At 53.8% G+C, this 25,270-nt stretch overlaps 3 protein-coding genes across 9 annotated transcripts in view; 2 read left to right on the top strand and 1 right to left on the bottom strand.

The window, feature by feature from the left end:
• The first annotated feature begins 1,349 nt into the window (after positions 1–1,349).
• On the top strand, positions 1,350–13,770 carry MICAL1 (microtubule associated monooxygenase, calponin and LIM domain containing 1). 4 transcript variants are annotated; one of them, XM_063707175.1, is made up of 26 exons: positions 1,542–1,817; positions 2,087–2,405; positions 3,299–3,599; positions 3,693–3,900; positions 4,171–4,275; positions 4,923–5,027; positions 5,137–5,292; positions 5,839–5,939; positions 6,982–7,239; positions 7,454–7,569; positions 7,756–7,882; positions 8,058–8,139; positions 8,660–8,807; positions 9,144–9,334; positions 9,847–9,935; positions 10,088–10,129; positions 10,370–10,453; positions 10,581–10,737; positions 11,038–11,114; positions 11,420–11,696; positions 11,970–12,061; positions 12,303–12,416; positions 12,542–12,635; positions 12,837–12,936; positions 13,034–13,107; positions 13,493–13,770. In XM_063707175.1, the coding sequence occupies exons 3-26, from the start codon at positions 3,342–3,344 to the stop codon at positions 13,639–13,641; spliced, it is 3,204 nt and encodes a 1,067-aa protein (XP_063563245.1). In that variant the 5' UTR covers positions 1,542–1,817; positions 2,087–2,405; positions 3,299–3,341; the 3' UTR covers positions 13,642–13,770. The 4 variants fall into 4 exon arrangements, 3 of the variants coding, with proteins under 3 accessions (XP_004044555.4, XP_063563245.1, XP_063563244.1); XM_063707174.1 differs by having other exon boundaries at positions 1,613–1,817; positions 2,087–2,377; XM_004044507.5 differs by lacking the exon at positions 2,087–2,405 and having other exon boundaries at positions 1,350–1,817.
• A 142-nt stretch (positions 13,771–13,912) lies between these two features.
• Positions 13,913–16,801, bottom strand: SMPD2 (sphingomyelin phosphodiesterase 2). The gene is made up of 10 exons (XM_004044510.5): positions 16,661–16,801; positions 16,379–16,475; positions 16,204–16,280; positions 15,765–15,858; positions 15,533–15,622; positions 15,207–15,289; positions 14,948–15,080; positions 14,751–14,855; positions 14,412–14,565; positions 13,913–14,315 (listed from the first exon to the last, which is right to left on the bottom strand). The coding sequence occupies exons 1-10, from the start codon at positions 16,708–16,710 to the stop codon at positions 13,927–13,929; spliced, it is 1,272 nt and encodes a 423-aa protein (XP_004044558.1). The 5' UTR covers positions 16,711–16,801; the 3' UTR covers positions 13,913–13,926.
• A 337-nt stretch (positions 16,802–17,138) lies between these two features.
• The window catches only part of PPIL6 (peptidylprolyl isomerase like 6), a 47,905-nt gene continuing 39,773 nt past the window's right edge, over positions 17,139–25,270 (top strand). The window contains exons 1-2 of one of the 4 annotated variants that reach the window (XM_019030142.4): positions 17,139–17,380; positions 21,613–21,708. In XM_019030142.4, the coding sequence (XP_018885687.3) occupies positions 17,246–17,380; positions 21,613–21,708 (231 nt within the window). In that variant the 5' untranslated portion in view covers positions 17,139–17,245. The remainder of the gene's footprint in view (positions 17,381–21,612; positions 21,709–25,270) is intronic. The other 3 variants (XM_019030143.4, XM_063707177.1, XM_019030144.3) reach the window with 3 other exon arrangements.

Here is a 25,270-nt window from a genome sequence, read left to right as displayed (position 1 = left end):
CTGGATCTCAAGGACAGCAACCCTCCTCTTTATTCCTCGGTTTTATTAGTGTTTCCAGTGTGACAGTTCACTTCCTCTAAACAAGACATAGCTTCGTATAATGCCAGCCTTTCACGCATCATTTTGAATCAACCTTGGGGTGGTGGAGCCCAGGGTAACCCAGCTGTAGTGGACTTTAGAACGTTTTTACACCATGTATTTAAATATGGGTGTGTCTGATATTCGGCAAATTCATTTCAAGCCAAATGACGTGTCACACTCAAAAGCTAGGATGGGCCCAACTGAAAGGCTGCCCTAGTTTTCTGAGCGTGACCTGGCTGAATTCCCTCGCCTCTCCTGGCAGAGAACAGGCATTTCCCCTTGCTTTCGTCCCACTGCCTGCTTCTCAGCTCGAGCTGGGAACAGTGAGTGTTCAGGTCTTACTGGGTCTCAGATTTTCCAGATGAAATGCAAAGTGAGAATAAAGGGAGAGCCCTATTCCCTCCCAGCTCTTTATGGTCTCTGGATCTCAAGGACAGCAACCCTCTTATTTATTCCTGGGTTTTATTAGTGCTTCCCGTGTAACAGTGTCACTTCCTCTAAACAAGAAACAGCATCTTATAATGCCAGCCTTTCATGCGTCATTTTGGGTCAACCCTGGGGTGGTGGAGCCAACAGACCTGGGCCCCCAAACAGCTCTGCCACTTGCTGTGTGCAGATCACAGAACCTCTGTGACTCAGTTTCCTTTTTGGTAAAATGGGACTGTTGCAAGCACTGATGTTGCGGTAATACTCATAGGATGACGGTCAATAAATGAGACGATGTTTTTTAATATTAACTAGCTGAAAGACTGGACGCGTCCCTTCACTTTAGGCGCTGTTCCTTATCGGGAATACGACGAAGCTGATCCCAACGGCCTCTCCAGCCCTTTTCAGCACACAGTCCCGTGGGTCCTCACTCTAAGGCATTCTTTGAAGACCTGGTCTCTCTTCAACATACCCCTCCCATTCCCCATCTCTTAGTGGTGGTCTAACCCGCCCCGCCATCCCCTTCCCTCTCACTTCTCATATCCATTTGGAAGCTGCAGATTGCTAAATTTCCAGGACTTTAATCCGCGCCCTTTGCCCTCGGCCCGGGCTTAGGGGTCGACCTCTCTCATGGGAGGCGCACTCTGCGCTTGGATCCATCCTGGGGCGCCCGGGCCGTGGATCTCCAGCTGGGAGACCGGAGGAGAGCGCCGACGTTCCGGCGCCACCCTCGGACCCGCCGGCTTTTCCAAACCTCTTGATGAGCCCGAGCGCCCTCTCGGCCCGGCGCTGGGAGGCTGCCAGCGGACCTGGGACCGCGCCGGGGGCGGGTGGTCCTCGCCTTGCCGTGGGGAAAGAGCTAGCCTTGCACGCGCAAGCACCGGGAAGGAGCCCAGGCCGAGGGTGCGCGGCCCAGCACTGGGCGCCCTGACCCTCGAACTCCTCAGCCCCCAACAGGCCAGACCCACCCAGAGGCCCCAGAGCGGAACGGGGTGTCCGCAGCGCCACGCCCTCGGGCGCCACCCTGCAGGCATGGGCGGGCCCAAGACTGTACCCGCTGGAGGCGGTGGAGGGATCCAGAAGTAATGAGATGCTAATGAGTCGCGAATAAAGCCCGGGCGGCGCCCCGCGCCCCTCGCGGAAGCCCACACTCCGCGCGACTCCAGGCGCACGCCCCGGGCCGCCCCGCATCCCACCATCCCCGCCCGATCTCGGCGTTTCCGCCCCCGCCCCCGCCCCCGCCTTCCCACCCGCTCCGACCTGGTTGCCAGCCCAACAGGAAGCGGCCCTTCACGGCCTCGGAGCCGCCGGTAAGTCGTCCAGCGGAGCCGGCTGCGCGCTCCGCGGCCGGGTGGGGTGAGGTGGGGTGCACTTCCGGGGAAATGCGGCTGCGGGCGCTCGGGAACCACGCCTGGCAGGTCGGGCAGGTCTTCCCTCAGCCCAGCCCTGCTCACCCCGCGTCCGGACTTTGCCGTCCAGAGTGTGGGGGACCCCCACTGCTGCCGCCCGCGGTCCAGCTCCCTCTCCATCCTTTCAGACCGCTCCACCCCTCTCACAGCCTTTGTCCTGGCGTTTCCAGGCTGGGTCGCTCCTTTCTCCCCTTTCGCCGAGGTGTTCCTCCTTCCACCCTCCACCCCCAAGAAGGATCTTTGCCCTTCCGTCAAGAGATTCCGTCTGCCCTCGTCCGGGCCACCCGCAGCGGGAGGCTTTCATCTCCTGTCTCGGCGCGGCGGGCTGGGAACGGAGGGGCAGCTGGATGGTGGAGGGGCCTGAGCCTCAGGGACCTGCCCCCACTGCTGCCATTCACCCTCCCTAACGCTGCCGTGGACACCCGCCTTCTCCATACCCTCTGATCCCTTCTGGGCCCCGCGTGAGAAACCCCCTCGGGCACACTTCAGGTGGCGTGGGAGGCGGCGACAAAGCGAGGCCTTGTCTCCGGAGATTCCTGGGAGAGCGCGCCCGGGCGCACAGGGGGCGGGGCGGGGTAGGGGTCGATCAGGGAGGGGGGAACCTGGGAGGGGCGAACCCGGCTGCTGTCGACCCCCAGCCCTACCCACGGCCCCCTGGAGTAGGGCACATTCACAGAGGAAGTGTTTTGACCACAGTGCGTCAGAAATAGACCTAGGCCTCCGTTCCCCAGTCAGTCGCAACATCCTCCCGCCGTTTGTTGAGGCAGTTTGGTGGAGGGAAGTGGAACCTACGCGGACAGAGGCTGTTTCTCTGTCAGGAGGCAAGCACGAGTGCTGAGGAAAACTTTGCCCTTGCCATGAGACACTTCTCACACCCAGCGTGGCACTGAGGCCATCAAGGGGCGCCATCACAGGGACGCTTGGTGGGAGATGGGGCAGGATGTATGCTCAGCAGCTGGGGTTGTGGGTATCAGATCTGTCCCTGTGTTGCATGCAAAGGCAGCTCTGTCCTCTCCACATCTAAGAAATCCCCGCACGCCCTGATTCCAAGGCCTAAGGAAGGCAGGCTAAGAATTCCTACCCCAGGGCTTGGAGATCCCTGGACAGGGAGGCTGAACTGGAGGCTCCCCTGATGTCCCATGTGCCCTCTGTGCCCAAGACTAATGTTTTTCACTCCCAAATTTGGCAAATTTCACTTGGAGTGGACGGGATAGCAGCTGTCTCTGGAGCAGATGCTGGCAGGGGAATGGGCTGGGAGGAGCAGAGCCAATCACTGGTGAATCCCGAGCTCCCTGGGGACACCAGCCTGCTCTCTTCGCCTCCCCTTCCTTTTTATTTCTTCTGTTCTCCAGCCTCTTCCCCTTCTTTATCCACCTCTCCAGCCACTCGCCTCTGCCCAGCTGCTGCCCTCCCCAGGAGGCCTCCATGGCTTCACCTACCTCCACCAACCCAGCGCATGCCCACTTTGAGAGCTTCCTGCAGGCCCAGCTGTGCCAGGACGTGCTGAGCAGCTTCCAGGAGCTATGTGGGGCCCTGGGGCTGGAACCCGGTGGGGGGCTGCCCCAGTACCACAAGATCAAGGACCAGCTCAACTACTGGAGCGCCAAGTCACTGTGGACCAAGCTGGACAAGCGAGCAGGCCAGCCTGTCTACCAGCAGGGCCGGGCCTGCGCCAGCACCAAGGTGGATACACGGTGCCTGGGATGGGGTGTGGAGCATGCGGGGAGTCAGAGGAGGGACAGGATGCCATGTCCTCACTGCCCTGTGTGTTCACAGTGCCTGGTGGTGGGTGCTGGACCTTGCGGGCTGCGGGTCGCTGTGGAGCTGGCGCTGCTGGGGGCCCGAGTGGTGCTGGTGGAAAAGCGCACCAAGTTCTCTCGCCACAACGTGCTCCACCTCTGGCCCTTCACCATCCACGACCTGCGGGCACTCGGTGCTAAGAAGTTCTACGGGCGCTTCTGCACTGGCACCCTAGACCACATCAGTGAGCACCACGTGGTGGCCTGGAGGGGCGGGTGAGCCTGGGCCTAGAGGCAGGCCAGTGGGGAAATGCTGGGCCAGCGAAATGTCGAAGTGGACAAGATCCGTATCAGCCAGGTGACCTTGAAGATTCAGGTCCCCCATCTATAAGTGGGCTTTTGGGCTGAGTGATTGCTAAGACCTTTTCCAGTCTGACCCTGACCAGGCACACACTGGTACATGGGGAGCTTGTGCTGCCCTAGGGTCCCTGTTCCTAATGTCCTCTCCCTTCCAGGCATCCGGCAGCTCCAGCTGCTTCTGCTGAAGGTAGCATTGCTGCTGGGGGTGGAAATTCACTGGGGTGTCACTTTCACTGGCCTCCAGCCCCCTCCTAGGAAGGGTAAGTATTTCTATGCTCCCTGGAATCTCCCCCTCCCCCATTAAGAACTTGGCCAGTGTCTGAAAAAGGGTGGGCCAGGAGTGTCCTTTTCTGTTTTTGTTTTGAGACAGAGTCTCGTTCTGTCACCCAGGCTGGAGTGCAATGGCATGATCTCGGCTCACTGCAACCTCCGCCACCCAGTTTCAAGTGATTCTCCTGCCTCAGCCTCCTGAGGAGCTGGGATTACAGGCATGTGCCACCACGCCCAGCTAATTTTTGTATTTTTTTAAGTAGAGACGGGGTTTCACTGTGTTGGCCAGGCTGGTCTCGAACTACTGACCTCAAGTGATCCACCCACCTCGGTCTCCCAAAGTGCTGGGATTACAGGCATGACCCAGCATGCCAGCCAGGAGTCTCCTTTTCTAATAGTGTGGCCTTGGGCAAGCCACTCTGAGCCTCAGATTGAGCATTTGCAAAACAAAAATAACACTTCCTTCCTCACCTGCCTTCCATAGCTGCTGTGAAGGTGTAATCTGATAGATAATATATCATTGCTTTCTAAACCAGAGAATCCTTTACACGTTTTGATGATTTCACTGGTTTGTCCTGAGAGTATAGGGGCTCTTACGACTTCTACACCTTTGTGCCTCTCATACCCCCTGCCCTAGGGAGTGGCTGGCATGCCCAGCTCCAACCCAACCCCCCTGCCCAGCTGGCCAACTATGAATTTGACGTCCTTATCTCAGCTGCAGGAGGTAAATTTGTCCCTGAAGGTGAGTGATCACTTCCCTCAAAGAAGCCAGCATCTCTGGCACATCCTGGGCCTTTCTGGATTGTTATAACCCCCTCCTCCTGCCATTGTTCACCTACCACCACCTCTAGGCTTCAAAGTTCGAGAAATGCGAGGCAAACTGGCGATTGGCATCACAGCCAACTTTGTGAATGGACGCACCGTGGAGGAGACACAGGTGCCGGAGATCAGTGGTGTAGCCAGGATCTACAACCAGAGCTTCTTCCAGAGCCTTCTCAAAGCCACAGGTCAGGGACCCTCTTGCTGAATTTCCCCTCCCCCTGCCTGACTGTGGCCTGGCTCCTGCCTCTCCCTTCCAAAACTTGTCCTCACTGCAAGGAACTCCACACTTTTCTGTTTTTTTGGTCTCAGCAGCAAAGGAGAAGGAACCTGTCCCCTCAGGGATTAAGCAAGCACAGCCCTAGTTGACCACCCAGCATGAAAAGTCCTGGAATCTCTCACAGATGAACCTGTGTATGGGAGTTTTGCTTAAGTGGTACTTCAAGAAGGTGCCTCTGTTTACTTTGGTTTTGCACTGCCATGCGACCAGGTGGTGCAGGTCTCCCAAATGCCACCCCCCTCCAAGCTTCCCTCTTTGCTCTAAGTCCTCAGGCCTCCTGGGCCTGGGACAGATGGTTGTTTGTGTCATCAGGACTCGTGGGGTTCTATGCGTGGAGCACTCACTGCAGCCTAAGCTGGGATACCAGCTCAGAGGTCAGGCCATGTTGGGATGTTTAGGGAAGGTGATGCATTATCAGGAGACATATCTACTGTCCCCTGCCCTGTACCCCCAGGCATTGATCTGGAGAACATTGTGTACTACAAGGACGACACCCACTACTTTGTGATGACAGCCAAGAAGCAGTGCCTGCTGCGGCTGGGGGTGCTGCGCCAGGTGAGGCCCAGTCCTGGCCAGGAGAGGCTGGGTGGTGAGCCCCGGGAGGCAGAGGCTAGGCTTGGACATAGTTGACACCTGGGTGTGGGGACCCCGTCCTCTCCTGCCTTTGTCCTGGCATTAACTTCACCTCTAAAAGTTCTCTTGGCCAGGCATGGTGGCTCATGCCTGTAATCCCAGCACTTTGGGAAGCCGAGGTGGGTGGATCACCTGAGGTCAGGAGTTCAAGACCAGCCTGACCAACATGGTGAAACCCCGTCTCTACTAAAAGTACAAAAATTAGCCGGGCTTGTTGGCGGGCGCCTGTAATCCCAGCTACTCGGGAGGCTGAGGCAGGAGAATCATTTGAACCTGGGAGGCAGAAGTTGCAGTGAGCCAAGATTGTGCCACTGCACTCCAGCTTCGGCAACAAAGTGAAACTCTGTCTCAAAAAAAAAAAAAAAAAAAGTTCTCCCCTAGGATTTACAAGGCAACAGGAATCATATTCTGGGCTAAACACCTTATACCAGCCACAGTAGATGTCTGTCAGCTCCATGAGGGCAGGCATTTTTGTCTCTTTGACTGTTGCTTGCTGCTAATTGCCAGTACCTGGAACAGTGCCAAATACATAGTAAGCGCTCGGTATGTATTTGCTGAATGAATGAACTAGTTGAGTGCCTACCATGTGCTAGATACTGTGTTGAGAGTTAAATTTGCATCTCTCATCTAATTCTCATGAGTACCCTGATAAATTAGGCATGTTGTCTCTAAGTGATGGACAAACTAAAGCTCTTGAGTTTGTGGCAAGTATATGACAGTAATGATATGGGCAGAACAGAGCCTGGGACACCCAGCAGCAGGGTGAGTGCTGAAGAAAGGGCTTTGAGAATTCCAGGCTGCTGGAATTCTAGTCCCAGCTCAGCCTTCAACTGCTGTGTAGTCTAGGGCAGCCCCTTCCTTCTCTGGGCCCCAGGATGTGCACCTTCTGCACCCAAGGGGGTGGCACTGGCCCACTGACCCTGCTCTCAGAGGTCTCTGAGGTTCTGCTCTGTTGACCATACAGGACTGGCCAGACACCGATCGGCTGCTGGGCAGTGCCAATGTGGTGCCCGAAGCTCTGCAGCGCTTTGCCCGGGCAGCTGCTGACTTTGCCACCCATGGCAAGCTCGGGAAACTAGAGTTTGCCCAGGATGCCCATGGGCAGCCTGATGTCTCTGCCTTTGACTTCACGAGCATGATGCGGGCAGAGAGTTCTGCTCGTGTGCAAGAGAAGCATGGCGCCCGCCTGCTGCTGGGACTGGTGGGGGACTGCCTGGTGGAGGTGAGGGGTTCAGGAGGCACAGGGGTTTCATGGTTAGGGGAGGGAGCTGCCTAGTATGGAGGAGGGAATAAAAAGGTCTGCCTGCAGAGGGGAGGAGCTAAGGGCTGCCTGGTGTGGGGACGGCCCCTTCTGCTGTGACCTGGGTGGATATCTGGGCTTGGGATGTGCCTGTTGGATTCTCCCTGAGCTGCTTCCTATTCCTCTGACACTGCAGCCCTTCTGGCCCCTGGGCACTGGAGTGGCACGGGGCTTCCTGGCAGCCTTTGATGCAGCCTGGATGGTGAAGCGGTGGGCAGAGGGCGCTGAGTCCCTAGAGGTGTTGGCTGAGCGGTAAGACCTGAGTTGAGGGGGATGTGGGCAGGGCAGGACATGTGACAAGGTTCAGGAAGAGGGGCAGGGGTGCTGGGTGAATAGACGGAGGAATAGGCAGAAGAAAAGGCCTGGCAGTTCCTGAGGGGTGGGTGCTGACAGGTGCCCTCCCATTCATGCCCCTGCCCCTTATCCTCACCCCCTCAGTGAGAGCCTGTACCAGCTTCTGTCACAGACATCCCCAGAAAACATGCATCGCAATGTGGCCCAGTATGGGCTGGACCCAGCCACCCGCTACCCCAACCTGAACCTCCGGGCAGTGACCCCCAATCAGGTCAGACCCCCGACACACCCACCAGCCTTCCCAAGCCAACCCCCTTCCCCCAGGTCAGGCCCTCCCTGCCCAGTTGCTGCCCTTTGGGGTCAATCCTACCCCCGGCAGGCCCTTACCCCTGGACTCCGGGGCTGTGTGGCCAGCCTGCCTTGAGACCTGAGCGGGGCTGCCTTAGGTACGAGACCTGTATGATGTGCTAGCCAAGGAGCCTGTGCAGAGGAACAACGACAAGACAGATACAGGGATGCCAGCCACCGGTGAGCAGGCCTTCCTCCCAAGGGGTGACCAAAATATGTACTACCCAGCGAGGCCCAGGTGGTCCCCGCAAAGCAGCTGCAGCCTCAGGACAGGAGCAGCGTGCCGGAGCACTCATTGTTGGCTGGTGGGTTGGTTGGGGGCCTGCTGGAGGAACGGAGGGGCAGCACCGCACAGGCAGCAGTTGGCTGCCAGTCTGAATGTAAGCGCGTTAGTGTTTGAACCACCGTTACAGCCATAGTGGTGCTGGCAACCTCCCCTGCCCCCAGTTTAGTCTGCTGCCCTCTATGTGGCCAGTTGCGATTTCACTTTATTCACTCCTCCACTTTATTCCAAAGAGATTTTTTTTTAAAGAGAATTGGGATGGAGGGCTGCTGATAGTGAGCTTTAGGCTGGTGCCCTAGTAGAGGTGGGTCCCTGACTCCTCCTCCTCTACAGAACCCCCACATGCAGCAGCTGGGCTCCCTATATGCCTGGGATGGGCAGAGGGGTCCTTGGGCACAGCGCAGCCTTCTTTCCCAGGGTCAGCAGGCACCCAGGAGGAGCTGCTACGCTGGTGCCAGGAGCAGACAGCTGGGTACCCGGGAGTCCACGTCTCCGATTTGTCTTCCTCCTGGGCTGATGGGCTAGCTCTGTGTGCCCTGGTGCACCGGCTGCAGCCTGGCCTGCTGTGAGTCCCTGGCAGACCCACCTCTCTCTCATGATCTCAGTGTAGGAGTTAGCATATCCAGTTGAATCCTAGAGACAGTGTGCTTCCCTGCATCTGCCGACAGTCTTGTGAGACTCTAATGCATTCAGATAGTGGAGAGCTTTGTGAATGGCACAGGCCCCCAAAGCCAGGAGTAGTGTCACTAGGTTGGGCACTGGGTAGCAGAGACTACACACCTACCTTCAAGCCTTCTTGTACCCCAGCTGCTGCTTGCTGTCCCTCCCCTCCTGCTGCCCTTCCTCCCCTCAGTGGGGCTAGGTTCTTGTCTCTAGTTGGCTTTTCTCCGACATCCCACAGGGAACCCTCAGAGCTGCAGGGGCTGGGAGCTCTGGAAGCAACTGCTTGGGCACTAAAGGTGGCGGAGAATGAGCTGGGCATCACACCGGTGGTGTCTGCACAGGCCGTGGTAGCAGGGAGTGACCCACTGGGCCTCATTGCCTACCTCAGCCACTTCCACAGTGCCTTCAAGAGCACGGCCCACAGCCCAGGTGACCTGAAGGAAAGGCGGGCAGGATAACTGGGATGGGGAGGTGTGTGTGTGTGTGTGTGTGACAGAGGGAGAAGGCGCCGTGTGTGTGTGTGTGTGTGAGACAGAGGGAGAAGGTGCTGTGTGTGTGTGTGTGTGTGTGTGTGTGTGAGAAAGAGGAAGAAGGCGCCCTCTGAGGGCCAGCCTGGGAGAGGTGTCCTTCTGGGTTGGAGAGTGACTGTTCTGGGAGTACAGTAGTGTGTGTGTGTGTGTGTGTGTGTGTGTGTGTGTGTGTGTGTGTGTGTGTGTGTGTGTGTGTCAGAAAGAGGAAGAAGGCGCCCTCTAAGGGCCAGCCTGGGAGAGGTGTCCTTCTGGGGGGCGGGGGGGGTGTGTGTGTGTGTGTAAGACGAAGAAGGCGCCCTCTGAGGGCCAGCCTGGGAGAGGTGTCTTTCTGGGTTGGAGAGTGACTGTCTGTTCTGGGAGTACAGTATTGGCACCCCCCCATCCACACTGATGCCCTGGCTCTCCCCGCAGGACCTGTCAGCCAGGCCTCCCCAGGGACCTCCAGTGCTGTATTATTCCTTAGTAAACTTCAGAGGACCTTGCAGCGATCCCGGGCCAAGGTGGAGAGTTTAGGCAGGGCTGGAGCTGAGCAGGGAGGAGTGGGCAGGGGGGTACCCAGTGGAGATCCTGGGGTGATGGTGAGGACATTCAGAAAGTGGGGAGGACTGGGAGCTCAAAACATCACACTTAGAGCTGTTAGGACTTATTGCAGGAAAATGCAGAGGATGCTGGTGGCAAGAAGCTGCGCTTGGAGGTGAATGCAGGCAGGGGCGGGTCGGTCTCCTACCCCACATTTTATCCCATGTCCCAGTACTGTCTTCCCTATTTCTCATCCCATGTCTTGTTCCCCACCCCAGGTCCTATAACCCCCCCATCCAGCCTCCCTGCCCAGTCTCACTCCCCTTCCCTTCAGCCCCTTGTGTTCATCTGTACGCATCCCCTCCCAGCTGGCCCTGCCCCTCTACCCTCCCTGCCTGAGCACTTACCTCCTTAGATGGAGGCCGAGACCCCAAGTACTGAAGTGCCACCTCACCCAGAGCCTGGTGTACCCCTGACACCCCCATCCCAACACCAGGAGGTGAGAGCCAGGCTTCGTGTGCAGGCAGAGGCCTGGGGAGGGCAGGGCAGGGGCGTTTCATGGGAGGGAAAGAACTTTGGAGCTGGCCTTGGCTCTACCTGACCCTGTGTCCTGGGGGTCCACGCAGGCCGGTGCTGGGGACCTGTGTGCACTTTGTGGGGAACACCTCTATGTCCTGGAACGCCTCTGTGTCAACGGCCATTTCTTCCACCGGAGCTGCTTCCGCTGCCATACCTGTGAGGCCACACTGTGGCCAGGTGGCTATGAGCAGCACCCAGGAGATGGTGAGTGGGCCTGGGAGACCTCCAGAGAGACTCTGGGCCTGGCCCTGCTTGGGGGACACAGAGCTTGAGGTAGAGAGGCACAGGATGGAAACAGGCTCAAGATGGCACTTCGGTCTCCTGAGCTCAGGGTCTTCTCTGTCCCCTGCAAAGCTCCAGATGTGTGGTTCTGAGGAACAGGAGGCTGGCAGAAATTCACCTGCAAATCTGTCTTGTTTTCCCCACCTTCCTTCATAAACTGTTGCGTGTCTGGGCACTGGGCTGCCCACACCAGATGCCTCCTCCCCTCTCTACCCTTTCCAGGACATTTCTACTGCCTCCAGCACCTGCCCCAGCCAGACCACAAAGAGGAAGGCAGCGATAGAGGCCCTGAGAGTCCGGTAAAGACTGAAGGCGTGTATGTATATTGGGGCATGGGAAGAGGAAGAGGGTCTCGTCAAACCAGCGCTTTGCTGGGGGTAACTGACTGTCTTCTTCTACTAGCATGTAAGCTCTGTGAAGGCAGGGATGCCTGTCTGCTTACACTTCTTGTTCTCTCAAGTATCTAAAACACAGCCAGACACTGTAAACGGTTTTAAGCAAATGAATGCCAAGGCTCACCTTTGCTCCGAAGGGGTGGCCTCACCCCCCGACCTCACTCCACCCTGGACAGGTCACTGACCAGACCACATGGTGGCTTTTCCAGGAGCTCCCCACACCAAGTGAGAATAGCATGCCACCAGGCCTCTCAACTCCCACAGCCTCGCAGGAGGGGGCTGGTCCTGTTCCAGATCCCAGCCAGTCCACCCGTCGGCAGATCCGCCTCTCCAGCCCAGAGCGCCAGCGGTTGTCCTCCCTTAACCTTACCCCTGACCCGGAAATGGAGCCTCCACCCAAGCCTCCCCGCAGCTGCTCCGCCTTGGCCCGCCACGCCCTGGAGAGCAGCTTTGTGGGTTGGGGCCTGCCAGTCCAGAGCCCTCAAGGTAACCCATCCTCACAGATGTGCTGACCCAGGGTGGGACAGGGTGGGAGCACTGGCTTCCTGCAGAGGAATTCTGGGGAATACAGAGGGAAGTTGTGGGGATCCCAGGCTGTGGCAGCCTCTCCTCTGCTCCATTCTTCTCAGTTCCTCCCATGCCCCAACACATACATTCAGTCTTTACCAGATTTGCAGGGCCTCCATCACCACCATGCTCTTTGTTGCCTGACTGGGGCAGGCGCTGGAGGCAGTAGAACTTCTCAGTTCTTCTTCTTAGCTCTTGTGGCCATGGAGGAGGAGGAAAAAGAGAGTCCCTTCTCCAGTGAAGAGGAAGAAGAAGATGTGCCTTTGGACTCAGATGTGGAACAGGTGAGTGGGCCAGCGTGCAGCCACAAAACGCTCTCCAGCCCACTACAGGAGAAACCTGCACTGGTCCACTGCACCCTTCTCTTGGAATGTCTTCTCACTTGGCCTGTCATATCTCTGGCCTCTACCTTTTCTACCAGAGCTTACCCCACTTCAGCACGGGTTATTTTCTGCCTTTCCAAACAACACTCCTATCCACCAGGGGGCCCAGGCCCTATCCCTGACTGGCCTGACCCTCCCATAGGCCCTGCAGACCTTTGCCAAGACCTCAGGCACCATGAATAACTACCCAACATGGCGTCAGACTCTGCTGCGCCGTGCGAAGGAGGAGGAGATGAAGAGGTTCTGCAAGGCCCAGGTGAAGCCCAGGGGTTCCCAAAATTCTGATGGGGTCAAAGTTCTGAGACTGAGATCAGAGTTCCTCCAGTGCTCTGTTCTTGAGCAACCTAGAGACTCCTGGATATTCTGTCTTGTACCCCTCAGACCATCCAACGGCGACTAAATGAGATTGAGGCTGCCTTGAGGGAGCTAGAGGCCGAGGGCGTGAAGCTGGAGCTGGCCTTGAGGCGCCAGAGCAGTGAGTGACAAGCTAGGACACCCCTCTGCCTTCTAGCACTGTGTTCAGCTCCATGCTCCAGCCCGTAGGAGTCCCAGTGGCTATGCCACACAGCTAACACATACCTGTGACACCCGGCTCTCCTGTCTCCCCTAAGCCTATAACTCCTGTGGTGCTGGCTGGAAGCCTCCTGATCACCCCACCCATCTTCCTTCTTCTCAGGTTCCCCAGAACAGCAAAAGAAACTATGGGTAGGACAGCTGCTACAGCTTGTTGACAAGAAAAACAGCCTGGTGGCTGAGGAGGCCGAGCTCATGATCACGTAAGGGGAAGGGGATGGTGACAGTGGCCCATGGGCCAGGCTCCAGCCTCTTGGGCACTTTAGACAGCTCTGCTTCTACAATCCCTGACCTCCACAGGGTGCAGGAGTTGAATCTGGAGGAGAAACAGTGGCAGCTGGACCAGGAGCTACGAGGCTACATGAACCGGGAAGGTAGGTGAAATGTGGGGAGAAGCAGACACATCCCAGGGATGTGTCATGCAAGCCTCATGATCTCAGATACTGACCAAGCAGCATGATGCTCTAGTCTGTGTACCTCTGAGACAATTCAGGAGGAAGCCAGAGGAGGGGGCTCCAAAGCCCCTTCTCACTTCAGTTCAATCAGAGCTGCACAGTTGGCTTTTATATAAGATCTCCTTCAAAAAAAATCATGCTGCTCAGTAGTACCAGAAAACCACTGGTGTTGGCAACCCTCCTAATTTGGCAGCTTAGGAAACAAAGCCCGGGTTATAGAAATCACATAGGCTGGGATTAGGTTGTGGCCCTCCTGCTTCCCTGCCCAGTTCCCTGTTCTCTAAGCTTTGTCTCCTCCTTTTAGAAACCCTAAAGACAGCTGCTGATCGGCAGGCTGAGGACCAGGTCCTGAGGAAGCTGGTGGATTTGGTCAACCAGAGAGATGCCCTCATCCGCTTCCAGGAGGAGCGCAGGCTCAGCGAGCTGGCCTTGGGGACAGGGGCCCAGGGCTAGACGAGGGTGGGCCGTCTGCTTTCGTTCCCACAAAGAAACCACCTCACCCCAGCACAGTGCCACCCCTGTTCATCTGGGCTGCCTGGCAGAGAGCCTTGCTGTTTACAATTAAAATGTTTCTGCCACAAACAGGGTTCACACTGCCTACAGGTGGGAGGTGGGGGCGTGTATGGGGACAGGAGAAGATGTGTAGGAGCCTTAAGGTCTGTAGTGTGACAGTCACACTGACCCCTGGCTCCCATCGCCTCTACAAGGAAAAAGGCAGAGCCACTAAAGTGCCAAGCTTTATTGTTCTTTAGTTCTGTCCCCCTCCTGCTGCCCCAGGAGTAGGGCTGGCTGAGGCTCTGGGCCCAGGTCCTGGGCCTCCCTTGCCCTTCCTAGAACATGCTGGAGCTCAGCCTGGGCCCTATATAAGCCATTGACCTCCTGTACGTGGAAGAGGTAGAATGCACCTGCCCACAGCACCAGCCCTACACTGGGGGTCCAGAGCAGTATGGCAGCTTCCCCGGCCCCTCCTCCAGCCGCCAGGACACACAGCAGTGCCAGGAGAAGCAGCCCCAGGCCAATCACATAGCTAGCGAAGGTGGCCCACCAGCGAGCCTGAGCCATGCCCAGACCCAGCTCCGTCCAGGCCTCCTTTAGCACACTCATCAACGGCGACCTCTCTGCTGGTCCTACAACAGGGCAGGGCAGTGGGGCAGGAAAGAGTCAAGAGTGGAAGGGCTGCTTCAGGCGGGGCAAGGGCCAAGGAAAGGGTGGGGGTGACTCACCGTGGGTAGAGCTGGGGTTCTGCTGTGGGGGGCTGTGCCTCACAAACAGAGTAGCCATCAGGGCTTCATGATCAGAGAGGGGGGTGCCACTGTGAGGGTCAAAGCCTGTAGTGGTTTCAAGACTCTTACAGGAGATGTAAAACCCAGAAACTGCCTAGGAAAAGTAAGGGCCAGAGAGAAGCTTATATATGAGGGCCTCTTCCCAGAGAACCAGCTCCCGGCTACCCCACTTTCCACCCATCACTGGTCCAAGACTAGACTAGCTGAGCAAAGGATCTACACAGGTTGGTAGACAAAGAAACACAGCATATGAAAGCATGTTGAAGGGAGGAGCCTGACCTTGTAAAGCACGTAGTCAATGCGGACACCAAAGGGAAATGGCTTCAGCTCCTGCTGGCTGACATAGCAGTTCTTGGGTACCATTGTGTTGCCTTCTTCAGAGCCCTAAGGGAATCATTGGCTCATGCTAGGATGTGGGGGAGGAGGAGGGAGAGAAGCTGGGGATATAGGTGGGGAAGTAACAGGCAAGTCCTCACCTTGAAGTCCCGAGTTTCAAGATAGGCATCATGAAGCCCTGTCCACTCCTTCAGCAGGCAGCAGCCCAGGTCTTCTGGGTGCATGTTGAGGTCTCCACACAACAGAACCACGTCTGCCTTCTTGGATGTGTGGCTGGGGGAACCAGGTTGGTGAGGCAGGAGTTCTTCCATCACCAGCTCTTCCCCATGACTGGGGCCTTGTTCACCCTCAGCCCCTGGGTCCCATCCCACTTCCCATTTCAAGCCCAGGCTCACACACTGGATGAACTGGGCCAATTCCCAAGCTTGGGCCACACGATGTGCTAGGTAGATGTCCTTCCGTCGATTGTATTCGGCATGGAGCTGAGCAAGATAGATGAGATCACAGCAGATAAGACTGAGGGTCCCAGGGGTATGTCTGAATCAAGCCTGTATCTGTCACTTGGCATGGTGTTTGGTATACAATGGATAAGCCTTGCCCATTGCTTCCTTATAAGATCTTGCCCCCACACCTCATCCCCAGGTATGAGAGCTAGAGAAGTACCATCTCTCTGTCCCAGGACTGGGCTGCATGTCCCAGCCCTAGGCACTACCAGCTTCACTCACATGGGTCACATAGGCGTTGAGCACCATGCCGCTTAGATGGAGCACCAGCAGCCCCACAGCCTTCCCACTGAACCAGTCACCATGATGGATCTGCAGGCAGGAGGAGATAGAAACTCAGGGCACCGCCAGCATCTTTCTGCCCATCCCCTGCAGCTCTCAGAGGGCTGCCTCCTCTACCTTGTATTACTGGAGGTGGGGAAGGGAGGTGGAAGAGGTCAAAGGTCTGCCTTACCATGTAGGGGTAGCCATTGAGAGTGTAGATGTGCTGGGTGAGCTCCTGGATTGGATGTTTGGAGAAGACACAGAGGCCACTGCCAATGATTCCACTGAAAGCCAAGCCCTGCTTAATAACCAGAAAAACAGGGAGAGACACCCAGCCCTCTTCCCCTCCCTTGTCTTCCAGCTCTGATCAACTATTTTTTTCTTTTTCTACTGCTGGGACTAGCCCTAGAACCAAGGCGACAGCCTTTGGAGGAGTATAGGGCAGCCAGAAAACAAAGCTGAAATGGGCTGAAGTCATAGGACCTTCTCGGTTCACCCTTCTCCTTCTCTCACATCCAGAGGGAGAGGAGGCTGGAGGAGACTGGAGGGTGCAGGCAGGATAGGGAAGGGCTGGCAGGGCCAAGAGCCTCCTGGGATGAGAACAGGCTTCAGGCCAGTGGGCTTCTCACCTCCGGAAGTGGTGTGCAGCTGGGTAGGTAGGTGACAGCTTCTGTCTCAGGTACTGGAAGTCCTGCTCACTCCACACCTGAGGGAAGAGGTGAGGATGCCTGCTTGGCCTTTCCCCAGTGGGAAGGTCTGTCCCTCCTCCCAGCCTGGGTTCCGCACGGTGCTGCACAATCTCACCTCCTCCAGCAAAGCCAGGTCGAAGCTCTCCAGGTTCAGAAAGTCTCCCAGGCGCCTCATGCGGTCGGCCCGGTGCTTGCTCAAGTACGGAATGCCCCTAAGGAAGGGAAGAGCGGGGCAGGGGAGGTGACTGCTGGGACCACCGGCGCTGGGGCCAGATGTGGACTTTGGAGGTTCGGGTTTTCCCTACACCCTGAGATCGTGGGGCGGGATAGGGGGAGGAAGGCTGCATGGGTGCGAACGGAAGGTGGCCCCCAGACGGCACTCCGCAGACGCACTCACCAGCAGTTGAGGTTGAAGATCCGCAGTCGCAGGGAGAAGTTGGGCTTCATGGTTGGGGAGCTCCAGGGGCGCTAGGCGGCTCGAGCTCTCCAGCGACGGCCGCGGTGGGGACGGGGGCGGCCGACGGCGCCTTCTCCCCGGGCCGTTCCTTCCTCGCGGGCGGCGCGCACAGGTGGGCACCAAGCCCGCGTGGCTCAGGTCGGGCCCGACTCCCGCGTTCCCCCGGCAACCGGCCGGCTGTTCCCAATCAGGCGGGCCGCCAACCCGGAAAGGCGATCCGCTGCCGAAATCCGGGCGCCCAGGCTCGGTGAGGGCCGCGCGCTAGGACCCTGGGGGTCCGGAGGGCGCCCCCGGGTGGGCGGCTCCCGGTTCCTTTTCCTCCAAGCTGGTCCCTGGCCGCCGTCGCGGCCGCCCGCGCGCCCGCGGCCCAGCAACAGGCGCAAAGTTGAGGAAAGGCCCAGCCGCCACGGGCCGCCCTCGGCCCCGCCCCTGGGCCCCGCCTCCTGCGAGCGGCGGAGGCGGGGCCGCGCGGTTGCCGGAGCGACGCGCAGTGTTTGGGGTCACCGGGTGTCCCCGGGCGCTGCCATGGCAAGGCCGCAGCCGTGCGGGTCCCCGCACGCTAGGTGCGGCTCGCCGTCGCTGCCGGAGCGGCCGCTGCAGGTGAAGGTGGTGGGGCTCTTCAGCTGCCCCAACTTTCAGATTGCGAAGAGCGCCGCTGAGGTAACCACAGAGAAACCTCCGTCGTGGGCGGCCCTCCCCGCTACCCGCTCTCGGCCGCGTGGACTGCAGGCGCGGCGCCTCCTCGAGGCGGCGGGGGTCGAGGCCCCACTGGCGTGTCCTGGCCGGGTGGGCTCCGTCTGGAGGACCGGGAGGAGAGTATAGGGGGACAAGTGCGGGTCCGGGGGCGGGCGTTCCACTTGGCGACCTTTAAAGGGAGAACTGAGCGAAGGAAGGGTTCAGAACCGTGCTGGGAGATAAGGTAATCCCCTCCGAGACACACACACACACCCCCGCAGATTTTGTTCTACGTCAATTTTTAATTTAATTATAGATTTTTAAATTTATGGAAAAATGATTACTATATAATTAGCTAATTTTTACAGCCCCGCCACCTCGGCCAAAGCGATTTTTGTAAACTATTCGTGCGGGGAGATTCTTTTCTTTGAATTTTATAGAGCCGTCACTGCGTTCCAATCGAACTAGATGCTTCACAAGTGCTTTGGAAAATCATTTCTTTGTAAACACTCAGAACGATACTAAAGGAAAAGCACTTGAGGAAACTGGAAGAATTTGGCCAGATCAGTCATGCTGCAGCACACTTACAACCTGAAATGCAGGAGAAATGTATGAAATGTCGGCATGTAGAATTCAGCCCTTCTTACAGGGTTTGCTCCAGAAATGCTGTCCATGGCAAACTTCTCGCCGAACCTCACTTGACTCCAGGACCATGCCTTAATTAATGTTTTTAACTCCCGAAGTACCCAGCTGGATACTTGACAACAAAATGTTCCCAAATAGAAGATATCTTGGCGCGGTGACTCACGCCTATAATCTCAGCACTTTGGGAGGCAGAGGCGGAGTTCTAGACCAACCTGGCCAACATGGTGAAACCCCGTTTCTACTAAAAATACAAAAAATTAGCCGGGCGTGGTGGCCGTCTCTGTAATCCCAGCTACTCAGGAGGCTGAGGCACAAGAATCGCTTGAACCCGGGAGGCGGAGTTTGCAGTGAGCTGAGATCGCGCCATTGCCCTCCAGCCGGGGCGACAGAGCCAGACCCCGTCTCAAAATAAATAAATAATAAAAAGAAAACAAGTGATCAGAAGTCTGTGAAAATAATACATGAATCATCAAAACTAGAAATTGTGGTCTGTGTTGCTTGGGCAGACGGGATCAGCAACCTTTTATTACCAAAGTTAATGGCCATGAAGTTAATTACAAAGTTAATGTATTTAATGAGTTTCAGAGATTTTTTTTTCTCTTTTTTTTTCGCTCTTTTTCTGAAGGCACATATTTTCTGTGCCGACTCCACATTGTAAAGAAAGCGTTGACAAGTTTTTTTCTGTAAAGTCCAGAGAGTAAATATTTAGGCCTTCTTGGCAATAGGGTCTCAGTCACACCTGTTTAGCTTTGTCCTGTGTTGCAAAAGCAGACACAGAGATGGAAATGAATGACAGTATTCCAGTAAAACCATATTATGGACACTGAATTTGACTTGTGTATAATTTTCACATAACGTGAAATACAATTCTTTTGATTTTTTAGAACTGTTTACAGGCCGAGCGCGGTGGCTCTTGCCTGTAATCCCAGCACTTTGGGAGGCTGAGGCGGGCAGATCACGAAATCAGGAGTTCAAGACCAGCCTGGCCAACATGGTGAAACCCCATCTCTACTAAAAATACAAAAATTATCCAGGCATGGTGGCGGGTGCCTGTAATCCCAGCTACTCGGGAAGCTGAGGCTGGAGAACCGCTTGAACCCGGGAGGTGGAGGTTTTGGTGAGCTGAGATCGTGCCACTGCGCTCCAGCCTGGGCAACAAGAGTGAGACTCTGTCTTAAAAACAAAAACAAAAAAAAACTGTTTACAAATCTAAAAATTATTCCTCTCCAACCCCTGATGTAGAAGACAGTAGGTTGAGAAAACAATATCTTTATTATATTAATAATGTCAATTTTCCCTTTCTTAAACTTTTACCTACTGTAATTATATTCAAATATGAAAATTCAGCTAGGTTTTTTTTTATCTTTTTTTGGAAGAGATGGGGGTCTCACTATGTTGCCTAGGCCGGTCTTGAACTCCTGGGCTCAAGCAATCCTCCTCGACCTCCCGAAGTGCTGGGATTATAGGCATGGGCCACCACGCCCAGCCTCTAGTTCTGTCTTAATAAAGGATATCTGAATGTATTCCTAACATGATAATTTGTGAGCGATCCCAGACGCCTGATTAACTAACAAAGATTTAGATTTGTGTTGAATGTTCCCAACACAAAGAAATAATAAATGTTTGAGATGATGGATATGCTATATGCTAATGATAAGTATACATTATATGTATTGAGACATCACTACCCCATAAATATGTGCAATTATTATATGTCAATTGAAAAATAAAAAACAAAATGTAAAAACCAAACACACGAAAGATTGAGATTTGTAGAAAATAGGAACAAATATTGCATACATTTTCATTTGGATATAGTCCGTTCTACAACAAATACTAAATTACTAAAAAGACATGATGTGTTTCATTTGAAAACTGCTGGATTTATAGTTTATTCCAGATGGTTAGAAATAGCAGTCAACCGGGCCAGGTGCGGTGGCTCACGCCTGTAATCCCAGCACTTTGGGAGGCCGAGGCAGGCAGATCACCTAAGGTCAGGAGTTCAAGACCAGCCTGGCCAACATGGTGAAACCTCGTCTCTGCTAAAAATGCAAAAATTAGCTGGGCGTGGTGGCGGGTGCCTGTAATCCCAGCTACTTGGGAGGCTGAGGTAGGAAAATTGCTTGAACCCAGGAGACGGAGGTTGCAGTGAGCTGAGGTCACACCGCTGCACTCCATCCTGGGCAACAGAGCAAGACTCCATCTCAAAAAAAAGAAAAGAAATAGTAGTCAACCTGCAGTATTGCCTCAAAACTGAGCACAGACACTGGAACTGAGAAACAAGATGCATCAGCTATTGCTTGGGGACAGAAGGAAATGGCCTAATTATTGTTGCCCTCTTCGTGAGTATTCCCAAAGTAGGCCACACTCACATGCTGGTTTTCTCCCCTTGGAATACTCACCCCTGATGACCTGTGCTAGGCCAGCAGCACCCTCTTTTGGACCACGACAGGACCTCCAAGCACTGTCCCTAGCAGGGAAATGCCACCTGCAGCAGCTGTCACTTTTCCCTTTGGTCCATCTACTTCCCAAACCCACTCAGAAAAGAGGCCTGTTACTGCTTCACCTGCGTTCTCTTGCTTTAGAGGGAGACAAAGTATAACGAATATCAAGAACCAAGCCTGGATTGCTAACCAATAAGAATTTTCTCTGATTCCTGCAGACAATCTATGTCAAACTAAAACATATTCCGTATCTAAACCTAAACTGATTTCGTACTTCTCTTTTTCCTAAGGGGTATAACCACAACATTATTATCTTTTTGGTCATCCCCCATTCATCAGTGAATTAAAGCAAGAACATTTATTTATTTATTTTAGTTATAAGTAAAGTGTCTGTAGATCCACCGAGGTTTAGCAAGAGTTGTACTTAGGGAAAAACTAGTCTTAAAGAACATAGCATATCACAAAGCTATTGGCGTTAACCCATTTATGTATTCCTTTCTTTATTCAGCTGCTGTGTGCCAGAGATTGTGGCAGGTGGGAATATAGGAATACTAAGACAGAGTTTTTTTTGTTTTGTTTTGTTTTGTTTTTTTGTTTTTTGTTTTTTGAAATAGAGTCCCACTCTGTCACCCAGGCTGGAATGCAGTGGCGTGATCTCTGCTCACTGCAACCTCTGCCTCCCAGGTTCAAGTGATTCTCTTGCCTCAGCCTCCCAAGTAGCTGGGATTACAGGCACACACCCACCATGCCTGGCTAATTTTTTTGTATTTTTAGTAGAGACACGTTTTTGCCATGTTGGCCAGGCTGGTCTCAATCTCCTGACCTCAGGTGATCTGCCCACCTCAGCCTCCCAAAGTGCTGAGATTACAGGTGTGAGCCACTGCGCCCAGCCTCTAAGACATAGTTCTTGGCTTCGAGGCACTTATACAAATAAGCTCCCTGGACTGGGGAGCAACTTGGAGGTGAACACAAGGGCATCTGACAGCGAGCAAGGAATATCTCAGTCAGACTGCATGGCCTGGGCGTGTGTTGTATAAAACTTCTGGAAACCCCGTAAAAATTGGGGAACGTGATTATGACTTTAAAAGAGAACTAACTCTAAAATAATTATTCTATTTCAAAATCCAGAATCTGAAGAATAATCATCCATCCAAATTTGAAGATCCTATATTAGTTCCTCTTCAAGAATTTGCATGGCATCAATATCTACAGGAGAAAAAAAGGGTAAAGGATATTTGGGGTGTGGGGGATATAGACAACAAGCCAAGTTTTGCCTGAATTATTTATGCATTGTTTTGGAAAAACTGAAAGAGTAATTTTAGTGTAACTAGATTTTATTTCTCTAAATTATGTACTTTTCCTAAATTGTATTAATCATTTACCAAGCTAGGTGTTTTGTTTTTGAGACAGGGTCTCACTCTGTTACCCAGGCTGGAGTGCAGTGGGGTGATCTTGGCTCACTGCAGCCTCAACCTCCTGGATTCAAGCAATCCTCCTACCTCAGCCCCCCAAGTAGCTGGGATTACAGGCACACGCCACCACACCTGGCTAGTTTTTGTATTTTTTTAACAGATGGGGTTTCACCATGTTGCCCAGGGTAGTCTCAAACTCCTGAGCTCAAGTGATCCACCCACCTCGGCCTCCCAAAGTGCTGGGATTACAGGCGTTAGTCACTGAGCTCGGCCACCAAGCTGTTTTTTGTTCTTGTTTTTGTTTTTGACTACAACATTTGGGCTGGGTGCGGTGGCCCACGCCTGTAATCCCAGCACTTTGGGAGGCCAAGGCAGGCCGATCATGAGGTCAGGAGATCAAGACCATCCTGGCCAACATGGTGAAACTCCGTCTCTATGAAAAATACAAAAATTAGCTGGGCATGGTGGCGCGTGCCTATAATCCCAGCTACTTTGGAGGCTGAGGCAGGAGAATCGCTTGAACCAAGAAGTCGGAGGTTGCAGTGAGCCAAGATCCCGCCACTGTACTCCAGCCTGGTGACAGAGTGAGACTCTGTCTCAAAAAAAAAAAAAAAAAAAAAAGTGCAACATTTACAGAATTTTCCTTTGGAAAGCATGAGATAAAGGTAAAATCAATGGTACCGTTTGCCGCTGATGATGGTTAGTTACCCTGTCTCCCTGCACATCACTTATACTTCCTCTCACACCCTGGCCCCGAACAGGTTAATGTGGCCTGGGCCTCTTGGCCCTTAAACTCTGGAAAGTGTTGATGGTGTACATCACAGAGACAGCCAGGGGCTTCTGTGGGACTGTTGCCTGGGGAAGCTCTGATGACAGACACCGAGCTCCCACAGGGCAACCCTGTCCTAGTTGAAGCTTCCTTCTCTGCATTCTCCCCTCTATCTATACCCTCAGAGAACTCCACACCTTAGGGCTAGCAGAGCTTGTCCAGGGATGATAGTTTTCCTGTTGGGTGACAACCTGTTCAGTTGGTAGTGTGCCTGGAGCATGTGATAAGAAGAATGCTAAGGAGGCATCCTGGCTTAGCAATATCCTGTGTTGGGGAGGGTGGGATGCTTGTCACCCCTGGCCTAGTCTTGTAGATGGTCCCAGTCCTAGTTTCCCTGCCCCACCCCATCTCCCCGATGGCTGATGAAACCTCATTTCCCTTGACCAGAGCAGTTTCGATTGTTCTGTGCTGGGTTGCACAAGGATGTCCTGTGATCCTGTGATTAATTATCATGGAGGCAGCGCAGTTTTATGAGACCACGTCATTCTCTGTTCAGTCACATGAACGGTGCAAGACTGAATAAGAATACCATTTGTTAAGCCTCACATGTTCATAGCCTTAAAAGATTCTCATTGGAATTCAAATAGAACCAAACACTTACAATTCTGCTTATTATATGACAGACAGTATTCTAGACACACACACACACACACACACACACACACACACACACAAACACACATATATATTCTTTTTTTTCTTTTTTTGTAGAAACAGGGTCTCGCTATTTTGGCCAAGCTGGTCTCAAACTTCTGGCTTCAAGCAGCCCTCCTACCTTGGCCTCCCAAAGTGTTGGGATTACAGGTGTGAGCCACTGTGCCCAGCTTATATACATAAATTATAATCCTTCCAACAACTCGGGTGACAAACGGTCCTGGTTTGCCTGGGACTGAGGGGTTTCCTAGGATGTGGGAATTTTGGTGCTAAAAGTAGGACAGTCCTAGGCAGACCACAACTGTTGGTCACCCTAACATAAAACAATACTTTTTTTTTCTTTTTTATCAAACTTGTTATGTGATCTACCAGTGTCATGCTCTCCACCCACAGGAAAACTGTCTCATGGTTTGTGGTTTGCACCCACTCCTCTTTTGAATTCCCACTGGACTCTAGGAAATTGGTGTGGATTCTATTCCCCAGTTTCCCTCCCATTTCAGCCTAGGTTACCTCAAGATGTTTTGTGTTCTCTTCCTCCTGCCTTTCTCATGGGTCTTGAATGAGGCTTTCCAGTTCATCATTGCTGCTTCGTTCCACCTGTGATATTCCTTATCCTTCCTTTCATCCCCCTCCCTCCCTTCTCCTCTGGCTGTTTGTTACCTTAACCTTTTCTTCCTTCTCAGGTAGTCCCTTGTCCTTCTTCAATGTAAGTATTGTGTCTTGTGTCATAAGTAGTGCTTCTTAGCTCATTTGGTCTCTCTGAACTCATTAGGTTCAACTGGCCTTAGGCTTCAGCAGAATGAAATGCCACCCTAAGTGGATGGCTTCAGGGCCATTGGGAAGGTCCCTCTCTCTGCTCCAAAGAAGGCAGCCTCATACTCTTAGTGCTGAAGGCCCTAGAAACCATCAGGTCCATGCTGTTCACATGAGGCAGGCGAGCACGCCTCCCTAAATATAGAGGAGACAGAGGAAGGCATTTACATCTTTAGCCTCCAAATAAAACATACCTTCTACCGCATTTTTCCTACCAAGCTAGCTAAAATATCCACAGTGACATTTTTTTCTCCCGTTTAGAAAGTTCTGGGTCCTGGCAGGGTGTGGTGGCTCACGCCTGTAATCCCAGCACTTTGGGAGGCCGAGGCGGGCAGATCACCTGAGGTCAGGAGTTTGAGACCAGCCTGGCCAACATGGTGAGACCCCATTTCTACTAAAAATACAAAAATTAGCTGGGCATGGTGGCGGGCGCCTGTAATCCCAGCTACTCGGGAGGCTGAGGCAGGAGAATCACTTGAACATAGGAGGCAGAAGTTGCAGTGAGCTGAGATCACACCATTGCACTCCAGCCTGGGTGACAGAGCAAGACTCGGTCTCAAAAAAAAAAAAAAAAGAAAGAAAGTAAGTTTTGGGTCCTGTAAAATATGATAACACTGATAATCAAATTTAAACACTCCAGAAAGTATCGACCCACTGGCTCTATCAGTGATTTATAGTTCAGCATAAGCAAGTCTCTTCTCTGCCTAGAAGCAGGTTTTGATAAGGGCATAGGAAGCAAGCAATAGGATATTAAATCTGCTGAGGAGAATGAAGCAAGTTGGCAAGTTGAATGTAAACTGTTCCTCAAACTAGTATTTCTCCAAGTGCAGTCTCTAGAACAGCAACACCAGCACCTCCTAGGAGGTTGTTAGAAATCCACATTCTGGCGGATTACAGTGGCTCACACCTATAATCCCAACACTTTGGGAGGCTGAGGTGGGAGGATCTTGAGCCCAGGAATTCAGGACCAGCCTAGGCAATACAATGAGACCTCATCTCCAAAAAACAAATAAATAAATGCAAATTCTCAGGCACCATCCTAGAATCAGAATATTGGGGGAAAGGGAGAGGGTACTCA

Source organism: Gorilla gorilla, chromosome 5 (genome assembly GCF_029281585.2).
Source record: "Gorilla gorilla gorilla isolate KB3781 chromosome 5, NHGRI_mGorGor1-v2.1_pri, whole genome shotgun sequence".
Lineage (NCBI taxonomy): Eukaryota > Metazoa > Chordata > Mammalia > Primates > Hominidae > Gorilla > Gorilla gorilla.
This window is presented reverse-complemented; position numbering and strand designations above follow the sequence as displayed.

Bases quoted from the DNA above. Each gene is read 5' to 3' on its own strand.
- MICAL1 (XM_004044507.5), top strand. From the start codon at position 3,342: ATGGCTTCACCTACCTCCACCAACCCAGCGCATGCCCACTTTGAGAGC. The intron at 5,028-5,136 runs GTGAGTGATCAC...CACCACCTCTAG, and splicing joins AGGTAAATTTGTCCCTGAAG to GCTTCAAAGTTCGAGAAATG. The intron at 13,108-13,492 runs GTAGGTGAAATG...TCCTCCTTTTAG, and splicing joins AGGCTACATGAACCGGGAAG to AAACCCTAAAGACAGCTGCT.
- SMPD2 (XM_004044510.5), bottom strand. From the start codon at position 16,710: ATGAAGCCCAACTTCTCCCTGCGACTGCGGATCTTCAACCTCAACTGC. The intron at 16,476-16,660 runs GTGAGTGCGTCT...TCCCTTCCTTAG, and splicing joins ATCTTCAACCTCAACTGCTG to GGGCATTCCGTACTTGAGCA. The intron at 15,859-16,203 runs GTGAGAAGCCCA...CTTGGCTTTCAG, and splicing joins GCTGCACACCACTTCCGGAG to TGGAATCATTGGCAGTGGCC.